The sequence below is a fragment of the Salmo salar genome, chromosome 29 (genome assembly GCF_965601325.2).
Source record: "Salmo salar chromosome 29, fSalSal1, whole genome shotgun sequence".
Taxonomy (NCBI): domain Eukaryota; kingdom Metazoa; phylum Chordata; class Actinopteri; order Salmoniformes; family Salmonidae; genus Salmo; species Salmo salar.
In genome coordinates, this window is record NC_138319.1 from 11,078,048 (window position 1) to 11,092,326 (window position 14,279).

General features: G+C 41.5%; 1 protein-coding gene across 8 annotated transcripts in view; it reads right to left on the bottom strand.

Moving 5' to 3' along the window:
• Positions 1-14,279, bottom strand: part of rbm33a (RNA binding motif protein 33a) — a 50,510-nt gene that overhangs the window by 20,335 nt on the left and 15,896 nt on the right. For 6 of the 8 annotated variants that reach the window (XM_014180677.3, XM_014180676.3, XM_014180674.3 and 3 more), the window contains exons 7-9: positions 13,304-13,484; positions 12,868-13,097; positions 752-1,049 (exon numbers count right to left, since the gene is read on the bottom strand). In XM_014180677.3, coding sequence (XP_014036152.2) covers positions 752-1,049; positions 12,868-13,097; positions 13,304-13,484 — 709 coding nt within the window. Of the gene's footprint in view, positions 1-751; positions 1,050-12,867; positions 13,098-13,303; positions 13,546-14,279 lie in introns of all 8 variants that reach the window. The other 2 variants (XM_014180673.3, XM_014180679.3) reach the window with 2 other exon arrangements.

A 14,279-nucleotide genomic window follows, 5' to 3' on the forward strand; every position in this document is an offset into this window, starting at 1 on the left:
ACAGCCAAGACAAAGCAGGAGTGGGACAAATCTCTGAATGTACACATCTGGACAGAGGCAAATAGGAACTAAAGAACGAGGTTGCAATCACTGCCAAAGGTGCTTCAACAAAGTACTGAGTAAAGTGTCTGAATACTTATGTAAATGGTTATTTATTTATTATGGGATATTGTGTGTAGATTGAGGGGGAAAAAATGATTTAATCCATTTCAGAATAAGGCTGTAACGTAAGAAAATGTGGAAAGAGTCAAGGGGTTTAAATACTTTCCGAATGCACTGTATGGGTTCAGGGACATTTGCCAACCTATTTATAACACTCCTGTTGTCCTGTCCCCCTCCACACACACACTCTGTCACACACACACACTTTAATGGCAGTCTGGAAAGACAGGGCAGATAAACAGATTGAGGAATGGTGATGCTGCCGAAAAAACAACAAACCCATTACTGGCTTTGAGAAGTATCCTCATGTCATTCAACCCAAACATGACACTTTTCAAAGCAGTGCACTGATAACTGCCAACGAAATTGCATCTTATGCCTTCACCTAAGTTGCAAATACAACATCCAACAGAAGAGGCACTATCAATAATAAGTCAGAAGCCAATGAAAGAGGACCAGGTGTGCATATCAAATGGCACCCTAATTCCCTATATAAAGCACTACCAGGGCCAACAGTAGTGCATTATCTAGGGAATGGGGTGCTATTTGGCCCTGCAAACATGCGGAGCAGCCCAAAGTGCAGACCTACCTTGTGCAGGGGAGGATGCAGGGCCCCTGAAATGGGGGTTGATGTGGATGTTCTTGGGCTGCTGGTGGTTGTGTGAGGGAGGGGGACTCATCATGCGGTGTGGTGGGTCCATCTGGGGCCTGACTGGTGCCCCGCGTTGGGCCATGTGCAGGGGGAGGAGGGGCTGCAGGGGCTGCTGGGCCAGCAGGCCGCCACTGTGCTCCTGGAAGGAGGGCCCTCGAGGGCCACCCTGGCGATGGTGCTGCTGATGAGGATGATGACGTTGGTGGTGAGGTGGAGTCATTCTCGAGGGAGACTGCTAATTGGAGGTAACGGGAGTGATGGAGAGAGAAAGTGATGGAGAGAGGGAAGACCGACAAGTCAGATATGTCGAGTAACAGAGGCTATATACGGCTCAAGATTAACGGCTCAAGGCAAGTGCCCAGAGGGACAACGCACTGTACATATCTGATATTAGAGAAGCTTCCATTGAAGAACACACTCCGGGTTCTATTGGATAAATAACTCTCCAACCATGTGATGGCAAGCAATGTATGAATTTAGTTGTCAATAACAATTTATGATCAATAACAAAGGCTGCACTGAATTCTAACAATACAGCTCCAACTATCATGTTATTATCCATTTATTTGAACCAAATCAGTCATCTGAGTCAGTGCAGTACTGTTGAGTGCCCTATATGCATGTTGAAAGGCAGTAGTTAACTTATTTGGGCAAACAATTCTCTCCATCAGTTTACTAAGAACAGGTAGCAAACTGATTGTGCAGCTGTTAGAACCAACAATGAGTGCTTTACTATTTTTAGGTAGTGGAATTACTTTAGCTTCATTCCACACCTGTGGGGACACACTCCTTTAGGCTTTGGTTAAATATATACAGTGGCTTGCGAAAGTATTCACCCGCCTTGGCATTTTCCTTATTTTGTTGCCTTACAACCTAGAATTAAAATAGATTTTGGGGGGGATTGTATCATTTGATTTCCACAACATGCCTACCACTTTGAAGATAAATATTTTTGTGTGAAACAAACAAGAAATAAGACAAAAAAACTGAAAACGTGAACGTGCATAACTATTCACCCCCCATACTTTGTAGAGCCACCTTTCGCAGCACTTACAGCTGCAGGTCTCTTAGGGTACATCTCTATAAGCTTGGCACATCTAGCCATTGGGATTTTTGCCCATTCTTCAAGGCAAAACTGCTCCAGCTCCTTCATGTTGGATGGGTTCCGCTGGTGTACAGCGATCTTTAAATCATACCACAGATTCTCAATTGGATTGAGGTCTGGGCATTGATTAGGCCATTCCAAGACATTTAAATGTTAATCCATAAACCACTCGAGTGTTGGGCCTTTCAGTGGGGCCTTTCAGAACAGGTGTGTATATATACTGAGATCATGTGACACTTAAATAAAGTCCACCTGTGTGCAATCTAACTAATTATGTGACTTCGGAAGATAATTGGTTGCCCGTGTCTTATTTAGGGGCTTCATAGCAAAGGGGGTAAATACATATGCACATACCAGTTTTCCGTTTGTTATTTTTTCAATTTTTTTTTGAAACAAGTCATTTTTTCAATTTCACTTCACCAATTGACTATTTTGTGTATGTCCATTACATGACATCCAAATAAATGTATATTACAGGTTGTAATGCAACAAAATAGGAAAAACACCAAAGGGGATGAATACTTTTGCAAGGCACTGTAGCAAATAGGGGTGGGAATAAAGTCTGCTACCATTCTCAATAGTTTCCCATTAAGGTTTTCTATACCTGGTGGCTTATCATTAATGATGGATAATAGTTTTTCCACCTCTCCCACACTAAACTTGACCAAATTGAAAACAGCAATCCTAGTCTTTCATTACTACATATTAGAGGTCAACTGATTAAAAATCGGAATCGCCGATTATATAGGGCCAATTTCAAGTTTTCATAACAATTGATAAATCGGCATTTTTGGACACTGATTATGGCCGATTACATTGCACTCCACGAGGAGACTGCGTGGCAGGCTGACTACCTGTTACGCGAGTGCAGCAAGGAGTCAAGGTAAGTTGCTAGCTAGCATTAAACTTATCTTATAAAAAACAATCAATGTTAACATAATCACTAGTTAACTACACATGGTTGATGATATTACTAGTTTAACTAGCTTGTCCTGCTTTGCATATAATCGATGCGGTGCCTGTTAATTTATCATCAAATCACAGCCTACTTTGCCAAACGGGTGATGATTTAACAAGCGCATTTGCGAAAAAAGCAAACATCAATGCCTTTCTTTAAAATCAATACACAAGTATATATTTTTAAACCTGCATATTTAGTTCATATTGCCTGCTAACATGAATATCTAGGGAAATTGTGTCACTTCTCTTGCGTTCCATGCAAGCAGAGTCAGGGTATATGCAGCAGTTTGAGCCGCCTGGCTCGTTGCGAACTGTGTGAAGACCATTTCTTCCTAACAAAGACCGTAATTAATTTTCCATAATTGTACATACTTATGACATAACATTTAAAGTTGTGGAATGTAACAGCAATATTTAGACTTAAGGATGCCACCCACTAGATAAAATACGGAACGGTTCCGTATTTCACTGAAAGAATAAACATTTTGTTTTTGAAATTACAGTTTCCGGAATTTGACCATATTAAATGACCTAAGCCTCGTATTTCTGTGTGTTATGTTATAATTAAGTCTATGATTTGATATTTGATAGAGCAGTCTGACTGTGTCCACATCAACGAACGATCATGGTCCAAACACACCAAGACAGTCGTGAAGAGGGCACGACAACACCTATTCTCCCTCAGGAGACTGAAAAGATTTGGCATGGGTCCCCAGATCCTCAAAAAGCTCTACAGCTGGACCATCGAGAGCATCCTGACTGGTTGCATCACCACCTGGTACGGAAACTACCCCCTCACTGTTTATCATCTATGCATAATCACTTTACCCCTACCTAGATGTATAAATTACCTTGACTAACCTGTACCCCCACATTGACTCAGTTATTGCTATTTTGTTACTTTTTTCCTTTTACTTCAGTTTATTTAGTAAATATTTTCTTAACTGCATTGTTGATTAAGGGCTTGTAAATAAGCATTTCACGTTAAGGTGTACACCTGTTGTATTCGGCGCATGTGAGACATAAAATTAGATTTGATATTGCCAATCATTTCAATCACTATTTCACTAGTAAAGTGGAGAAACTCGGAAGCTGATGCCGATTTAAAATCGGCCGACTTTTATACATATATTTGTAATAATGACAATTACAACAATACTGAACGAACAATGAACACTTATTTTAACTTAATATAATACATCAATAAAATCAATTTAGTCATAAATAATGAAAAACATTTCAATTTGTTTTAAATAATGCAAAAACAAAGTGTTGGAGAAGAAAGTAAAAGTGCAATATGTGCCATGTAAAAAAGCTAACGTTTAAGTTCCTTGCTCAGAACATGAGAACATATGAAAGCTGGTGGTTCCTTTTAACATGAGTCTTCAATATTCCCAGGTAAAACGTTTTAGGTTATTGTAGGAATTATAAGACTATTTCTCCATGCCATTTGTATTTCATATACCTTTGACTATTGGATGTTCTTATAGGCACTTTAGTATTGCCAGTGTTACAGTATGTCCCGCTCCTTGCCCCTACCTGGGCTCGAACCAGGAACACATCGACAACAGCCACCCTCGAAGCATCATTACCCATCGCTCCACAAAAGCCGCAGCCCTTGCAGAGCAAGGGGAACAACTACTCCAAATCTCAGAGCGAGTGACGTTTGAAACGCTATTAGCGCGCACCCCGCTAACTAGCTAGCCATTTCACATCGGTTACACCAGCCTAATCTTGGGAGTTGATAGTCTTGAAGTCATAAACATGCTTGAAGCATTGCGAAGAGCTGCTGGCAAACGCACGAAAGTGCTGTTTGAATGAATGCTTACGAGCCTGTGGCTGCCTACCACCGCTCAATCAAATATCAAATCATAGACTTAATTATAACATAATAACACAGAAATACGAGCCTTAGGATCATTAATATGGTAAAATCCGGAAACTATCATTTAGAAAATAAAACGTTTATTCTTTCAGTGAAATACAGAACTGTTCCGTATTTTATCTAATGGGTGGCATCCATAAGTCTAAATATTCCTGTTACATTGTACAACCTTCAATGTTATGTCATAATTGCGTAAAATTATGGCAAATTAGTTCGCAACGAGCCAGGCGGCCCAAACTGTTGCATATACCCGACTCTGCGTGCAATGAACACAAGAGAAGTGACACAATTTCCCTAGTTTAATATTGCCTGCTAACATGAATTTCTTTTAACTAAATATGCAGGTTTAAAAATATATACTTCTGTGTATTGATTTTAAAGAAAGGCATTGATATTTATGGTTAGGTACATTCGTGCAACGATTGTGCTTTTTTCGCAAATACGCTTTTGTTAAATCATCCCCCGTTCGGCGAAGTTGGCTGTCTTTGTTAGGAAGAAATAGTCTTCACAGTTCGCAACGAGCCAGGCGGCCTGCATATACCCTGACTCTGTTGCACAGAACGCTAGAGAAGTGACAATTTCACTAGTTAAAAGAAATTCATGTTAGCAGGCAATACTAAATGGTGCCTCTAGAGACAAAACCTCTCATCATCACTCAATGCCTAGGCTTACCTCCACTGTACTCACATCCTACCATACCCTTGTCTGTACATTATGCCTTGAAACTATTCTTCCGCGCCTCGAAACCTGCCCCTTTTACTCTCTGTTCCGGACGCACTAGAGGACCAGTTCTTTTAGCCTTTAGCCGTATTCTTATCCTACTCCTCCTTTGTTCCTCTGGTGATGTAGAGATTAACCCAGGCCCTGCAGCCCCCAGCATCACTCCCATTCCCCAGGCGCTCTCATTTGTTGACTTCTGTAACAGTAAAAGCATTGGTTTCATGCATGTTAACATTAGAAGTCTCCTCCCTAAGTTTGTTTTATTCACTGCTTTAGCACACTCCGCCAACCCGGATGTCCTAGCCGTGTCTGAATCCTGGCTTAGGAAGGCCACCAAAAATCCTGAAATTTCCATCCCCAACTATAACATTTCCCGACAAGAAAGAACTGCCAAAGGGGGCAGAGTTGCAATTGACTGCAGAGATAGCCTGCAGAGTTCTCTCATACTATCCAGGTATGTGCCCAAACTATTTGAGCTTCTACTTTTAAAAATCCACCTTTCCAGAAACAAGTTTCTCACCGTTGCCACTTGTTATAGACCACCCTCGGCCCCCAGTTGTGCCCTGGACACCATATATGAATTGATCACCCCCCCATCTATCTTCAGAGTTCATACTGTTAGGTGACCTAAACTGGGACATGCTTAACACCCCGGCCGTCCTACAATCTAAGCAAGATGCCCTCAATCTCACACAAATCAAAGAACCTACCAGGTACAACCATAAATCCGTAACCATGGGCACCCTCTTAGATATCATCCTGACCAACCTGCCCTCTAAATACACCTCGGCTGTCTTCAACCAGGATCTCAGCGATCACTGCCTCATTGCCTGCGTGCATACTGGGTCCGCGGTCAAACGACCACCCCTCATCACCGTCAAACGCTTCCTAAAACACTTCAGCGAGCAGGCCTTTCTAATCGACCTGGCCTGGGTATCCTGGAAGGATATTGACCTCATTAAGTCAGTAGAGGATGTCTGGTTGCTCTTCAAAAGTGTTTTCCTCTCCATCTTAAATAAGCATGACCCATTGAAAAATTGTAGAACTAAGAACAGGTATAGCCCTTGGTTCACCCCAGACCTGACTGCCCTTGACCAGCACAAAAACATCCTGTGGCGTTCTGCATTAGCATCGAATAGTCCACGTGATATGCAACTTTTCAGGGAAGTCAGGAACCAATATACTCAGTCAGTTTGAAAAAGCTAGCCTTCGCTTTCCTAACAGAAATGTGCTTCCTGTAGCACTAATTCCAAAAAGTTTGGGGAAACTGTAGTCAATGGAGAATAAGAGCACCTACTCCCAGCTGCCCACTGCACTGAGGATAGGAAACACTGTCACCACCGATAAATCTACGATAATTCAATAAGCATTTTTCCACGGCTGGCCATGCTTTGCCCCTGGCTACCCCTACCCTGGCCAACATCTCAGCACCCCCTGCAGAAACTTGCCAGAACACCCCCACTTCTCCTTCAGCCAAATCCAGCCAGCTGATGTTCTGAAAGAATAGCAAAATCTGGATCCCTACAAATCAGCCTGGCTAGACAACCTGGACCCTCTCTTTCTAAAATTATCCGCCGAAATTGTTGCAACCCATATTACTAGCCTATTCAACCCCACTTTTGTATCGTCTGAGATCCCCAAAGATTGGAAAGCTGCCGCGGTCATCCCCCTCTTCAAAGAGGGAGACACTCTAGACCCAAACTGTTATAGACCTATATCCATCCTGCCCTTCTAAAATCTTCGAAAGGCATGTTAATTAACATAACACCGTCAATTTTAAATCCCACCGTACCTTCTACACTATGCAATCTAGTTTCCAAGCTGGTCATGGGTGCACCTCAGCCACGCTCAAGGTCCTAAACAATATCATAACCGCTATCAATAAAAGACAGTACTGTGCAGCCGTCTTCATCGACCTGGTCAAGGCTTTCAACTCTGTCAATCACTACATTCTTATCGGCAGACTCAATAGCCTTGGTGTCTCAAAGGACTGCCTTGCCTGGTTCACCAACTACTTCTCAGATAGAGTTCAGTGTGTCAAATCGGAGGGCCTGTTGTCCGGACCTCAGTCTCCATGGGGGTGCCACAGGGTTCAATTCTCGGGCCGACTCCATTCTCTGTATATATCAATGATGTCGCTCCTGCTGCTGGTGATTCTCTGATCCACCTCTACGCAGACGACACCATTCTGTATACATCTGGCCCTTCTTTGGACACCGTGCTAACAAACCTCCAAACGAGCTTCAATGCCATGCAACACTCCTTCCGTGGCCTCCAACTGCTTTTAAATGCTAGTATAACTAGCATCACTACTCTGGACGGTTTTGACCTAGAATATGTGGACAACTACAAATACCTAGGTGTCTGGTTAGACTGTAAACTCTCCTTCCAGACTCACATTAAGCATCTCCAATCCAAAATTAAATCTAGAATCAGCTTCCTATTTCACAACAAAGCCTCCTTCACTCATGCCGCCAAAACATACCCTCCTAAAACTGACTATCCTACCAATCCTTGACTTCGGCGATGTCATTTACAAAATAGCCCCCAACACTCTACTCAGCAAACTGGATGTAGTCTATCACAGTGCCATGTGTTTTGTCACCAAAGCCCCATATACTACCCACCACCGCGACCTGTATGCTCTCGTTGGCTGACCCTCACTTCATATCCATCGCCAAACCCACTGGCTCCAGGTCATCTATAAAAGTATTTTCTAGGTAAAGAGCCGCCTTATCTCAGCTCACTGGTCACCATAGCAACACCCACCCGTAGCACACGCTCCAGCATGTATATTGCACTGGTCATCCCCAAAGCCAACACTTACTTTGGCCGCTTCTCCTTCCAGTTCACTGCTGCCAATGACTGAAACGAATTGCAATAATCTCTGAAGCTGGAGTCTTACATCTCCCTCTCTAACTTTAAGCATCAGCTGTCGTAGCAGCTTACTGATCACTGTACACAGCCAATCTGTAAATAGCACACCCGACTACCTCATCCCCATATTATTACTTACCCTCTTGCACCCCAGTATCTCTACTTGCACATCTATCACTCTAGTATTAATGCTAAATTGTAATTATTTCAGCCTCTAGGGCCTATTTATTGCCCATCTCCCTACATTTGCACACACTGTACATAGATTTTTCTCTTTTTCTTTTCTGTATGTTTATGTGTAACTGTGTTGTTTTTGTCACACTGCTTTGCTTTATCTTGGCCAGGTCGCAGCTGTAAATGAGAACTTGTTCTCAACTGGCTTACCTGGTTAAATAAAGGTGAATTTTATTTATTTTATAAAAACGGAATTAAATGCCTCTGTTCTCTCTTATCCTGTTTCAAAACCATGGAGGAAGGTTGCATGATCAATTCTCATTCCCTAGGCTTCCAGGCCTAGTAAACATCTCTTTGTCCATGCTTTGTCCTGTTCTGTAATCTTTGGATCTATATTGCTTAGAATAATGCCTTGTAATGCTTCTTAACGCCTTATGCCTTGTTTGTAAATCCATTCATTGTACACTGTTAATTAAATATCTGCCTTTGATATAGACCATTTTCAGACCAATTCTTGCTAGTCAACATCAACTCATTGCCTAATGCTGGCTTGAATATTTTATTGTATGTCTTGAGTCAGATAATGTTAATATGTTAATTCCTTAGTCTAATTACGAGTCGCATGTGATGTATAAATAATATACTGTATAAAAACAGGTCAAATATTGCAGCCCACTATAGCAGTCCCAGCCACAAGGACTATCTGCATCACGGGCTGTGTTCAAGCTGTAAAAGAAACCTTGATAGCTAGTTAACAGCTAGGCTAGATGCTACGCCAAGCAGCTCTTCATTCTAACTTTTGGTAAGCAGGATCCCCGGACAGATATAGTGGTCGAAGCAACTGAGGCTAACTTGAGTTGCAGGATCCCCCCCCCCAAAAAGGGAACTAGTAACCAAACTTTTTCACCAGAATAATTTTTTCAGACACATTCAAAACATCAAACCGAGCTCGACCTCTTTCCGCGTTCAACAACTGATATTCAACCTTCAAAGGCGTTGCATACAATTGAAGTCGGAATTTTACATACACCTTAGCCAAATACATTTAAACTCAGTTTCACAATTCCTGACATTTAATCCTGGTAGAAATTCCTTGTTTTAGGTCAGTTAGGATCACCACTTTATTTTAAGAATGTGAAATGTCAGAATAATTGTAGAGAGAATGATTTATTTCAGCTTTTATTCCTTTCATCACATTCCCAGTGGGTCAGAAGTTTCCATACACTCAATTAGTATTCGGTAGCATTGCCTTTAAATTGTTTAACTTGGGTCAAACGTTTCGGGTAGCCTTCCACAAGCTTCCCACAATAAGCTCCTGACAGAGCTGGTGTAACTGAGTCAGGTTTGTAGGCTTCCTTGCTCACACGCCTTTTCAGTTCTGCCCACAAATTTTCTATAGGTTTGAGGTCAGGGCTTTGTGATGGCCACTCCAATACCTTGACGTCATTGTCCTTAAGCCATTTTGCCACAACTTTGGAAATGTGCTTGGGGTCATTGTCCATTTGGAAGACCCATTTGCGACCAAGCTTTAACTTCCTGACTGATGTCTTGAGATGTTGCTTCAATATATCCACATAATTTCCCATCCTCATGATGCCATCGATTTTGTGAAGTTCACCAGTCCCTCCTGCAGCAAAGCACCCCCACAACATGATTCTGCCACCCCGTGCTTCACGCTTGGGATGGTGTTCTTCGGCTTGCAAGCATCCCCCTTTTTCCTCCAAACATAACAATGGTCATTATGGCCAAACAGTTCTGTTTGTTTCATCAGACCAGAGGGCATTTCTCCAAAAAGTACGATCTTTGTCCCCATGTGCAGTTGCAAACCGTAGTCTGGCTTTTTAATGGCGGTTTTGCAGCAGTGGCTTCTTCCTTGCTGAGCGGTCTTTCAGGTTGTGTCGACATAGGACTCGTTTTACTGTGGATATAAATACTTTTGTACCCGTTTCCTCCAGCATCTTCACAAGGTCCTTTGCTATTATTCTGGGATTGATTTGCACTTTTCACACCAAAGTACTTTCATCTCTAGGAGACAAAATGCGTCTCCTTTCTGAGCGGTATGACGGCTGCCTGATCCCATGGTGTTCATACTTGCGTACTATTTTGTACAGATGAACGTGGTACCTTCAGGCGTTGGGAGCATTTTCCAAAGGATGAGCCTGACTTGGAGGTCTACAATTTTGACTTGGCTGATTTTTTTGATTTTCCTATGATGTCAAGCAAAGAGGCACTGAGTTTGAAGCTTGGCCTTGAAATACATCCACAGGTACACCTCCAATTGACTCAGATGATGTCAATTAACCTATCAGAAGCTTCAAAGCCATGACATCATTTTTCTGGAATTTTCCAAACTGTTTAATAACCTGTTGGGGATAGGGGCAGTATTTGCACGGCCGGATAAAAAAAACATACCTGATTTAATCTGGTTACTACTCCTGCCCAGTAACTAGAATATGCATATAATTAGTAGATTTGGATAGAAAACACTCTAAAGTGTCTAAAACTGTTTGAATGGTGTCTGTGAGTATAACAGAACTCATATGGCAGTCAAAACCCTGAGACAAATCCTAACAGGAAATGGAAATCTGATGTGTGGAATCACTTCAAACCTTTGCCATTGAAACACACAGGGACTTATTAATCATTTAGCACTTCCTAAGGCTTCCACTAGATGTCAACAGTCTTTACAAAGTGGTTTGAGTCTTCTATGGTAGAAACTGACCCAGAGAGGCTTGGGAAGTTGGTCACAGGGGGAGGGCTATTACTACTAGGACACGGGCGCCTATGGGAAACCTTTTGTTCCGAAACGTTTAGTAAGACAATGCAATCGTCCGCCTTGAATATTATTGAAGCTCTGGTTGAAAAAGGCCCTAAAGATTTATGTTATACAACGTTTGACATGTTTGAACGAACGTAAATATATTTTTTTTGCACATTCGTGACGACAAGTCCCTCGCGCTTCAGTACATTATGAGTAGCCTTCGGAACGCGCTAACAAGAAGGAACTATTGGGACATAAATTATTAACTTTTTCGAACAAAACTACATTTGTTGTGGACCTGGAAGTGCCTTCTGATGAAGATAATCAAAGGTAAGGGAATATTTACAATAGTATTTTTGATTTTAGATGGTTCCAAGATGGCGCTAACATGTATCGCCTAGCCTATTTTTCTGAGCATACCACGTCGTTTATTGCAAAGTGTGATTTCCCAGTAAAGTTATTTTTAAATCTGGCAATGCGGTTGCATTCACGAGATGTTAATCTACTATTCTTTGAATGACAATATAAAATTTTAACAATGTTTTCGAATAGTAATTTTGTAAATTGTAGCGCTGATTCACCGGAAGCATTTGAGGGAAAATATTTTCTGAACGTCACGCGCCGATGTAAAATGCTGTTTTTATATATAAATATGAACTTTATCAAACAAAAAATACATGTATTGTGTAACATGATGTCCTAGGAGTGTCATCTGATGAAGATTGTCAAAGGTTAGTGCTGCATTTAGCTGTGTTTTGGGTATTTGTGATGCATCTAGTTGCTTTGAAAATGGCAGTGTGATTTCTTTTGGGCAGGGTACTCTCCTAACATAACCTAATGTTTTGCTTTTGCTGTAAAGCCTTTTTGAAATCGGACAACGTGGTTTGATTCAGGAGAGGTGTATCTATAAAGGTGTATCTATGTTTGAGAAATTGAAGTTATAGCATTTATGAGGTTTTGTATTTCGCGCGACGCGATTCCACTGGCTGTTGACTAGGGTGGGACGTTTGCCCAGACAGGTTAAAGGCACAGTCAACTTAGTGTATGTAAACTTCTGACCCACTGGAATTGTGATGCAGTGAATTATAAGTGAAATAATCTGTCTGTAAACAATTGTTGGAAAAATTACTTGTGTCATGCACAAAGTAGATGTCCTAACCGACTTGCCAAAACTATAGTTTGTTAACAAGAAATTTGTGTGGAGTGGTTGAAAAATGAGTTTTAATGACTCCAACCTAAGTGTATGTAAGCTTCCGACTTCAACTGTATATGGATGAACATCTTAAATAAATGGATTATATGCTTCAAGAGATGTCTAATAATAAAAAGGCTACGAGAAATTAAATCCAATAGGCGAACGAGAAACAAGAAAAAAATTGCCTACATAGCTGTGCCTTATTAGTTTTGCAAGTAAACATTGCGACAATATTAAGCAAGCATAGCTTTAAATCGTCTTGCACACATACACTCAAGCTAATCGTAAACAATTCTTTAATTTAAAGTGACATTACAGAATATCAAGAGATAGATAATCCTTTTATATTGTGTCAGATTATTTTAATAAGATTTACCTGCATGCCCATATGTAGAGGCACCATTGGGAGCCTCAGGTCATTCATTCGTCCTCTTCCTCCCCCGAAGTCTCCCATCCCAAATCCGGGGAACCTCCCTCTTAATCCTCGACCTCTGAATCCTCCTCTATCTCCTCCTCTTCCTCCTCGGCCCCCAAAGCGGCCCTGCTTCCTTTGGCGCTCCTTCTCCTCAAACTCCATCAGGTCTGCTTTGGCCTCTTCAGACAGCTCTGGTGGGCAAAACACATCCCCACGAGGTTAACATTAGAACATTCAAATACAAGCCATTCAGTAAGACTTGCTCAATTTTCTTTTGATCCAAATTGTTTAGGTACAGGAGTTAAACTTGAAATGCCCTTCAACCAAACAACGTAACCAAACAAAGCACAAAAATCTATTAGTTTATATAACAGTGCAAGGTTGTACATAAATGTACCTAATGTTTCAGGAATGTTCCGTCTTTTGGTTCCCGCATCCGCCAGCCGCACAACACCAGACGTGACATCTTTGCGCTCCGTTTTGAAACGCAACCGTCCAGACTCTCCATCGTCGTCTTCCTCTTCATCCTCGTCTTCCTCCTCCTTCACTTCTTCCTTTGGCTCTGGTTCATTCTCAGTCTTTAGAATTATAGGGATCATCTTAGCCATCAATTATCAACAACCCATCAGATACAGGTAACTGCCAAAATAATGGAACACTTCAAAAAATAAGGGTACATAGTTATATTGAAAACAGGTGCATCCACACAGGTGTAGTTCCTGAGTTAAACAATTAACATCCCATCATGTTTAGGCTTATGTATACAAATGCTGGGCAGGCCATTATTTTGGCCCCATATTCCCCCCCCCCCAATAGGAAAACGATGCCCCTATCCACAAGACAGGAGTGGTTACTGAATGGGTTGATGAGCATGAAAACAATGTAAACCATATGCCATGGCCGTCTCAGCGTTCTCCACCACCATCAACAGAACAGCAAATGATAGAATTTCTCGTGGAAGAATGGTGTTGCATCTAGTGTTGTCACGATACCAACACTTTACTAACAATACAATACCAGGCCAAGTATCACGATATAGAGTAGTATCACAGTACCACGGGGAAAATGATTGATTTTTAAATCTGTGGCCTAGCATCCTGCTCGCCCCATCATGTACATGTGCTACACAAAATCCTGTCACTGAAATTCACTCTTGAATTTAAACTTCACACTGTTCAGTGTATAATAGAATACTGCAGAGAGCTGATAGCCCAGATTTGCAAAGGCGTACCTGGGATTTGGCTGGAGGAATGGGAGGAAGAAATATATTAATATATATGCATGCCATTGTGGCAGTAAGGGAAAAACTTGCCTAGTTAAATAAAAGGTTAAAAAGTAAAACTAAAAAACAAAAACGGCATGACAGCTTTACT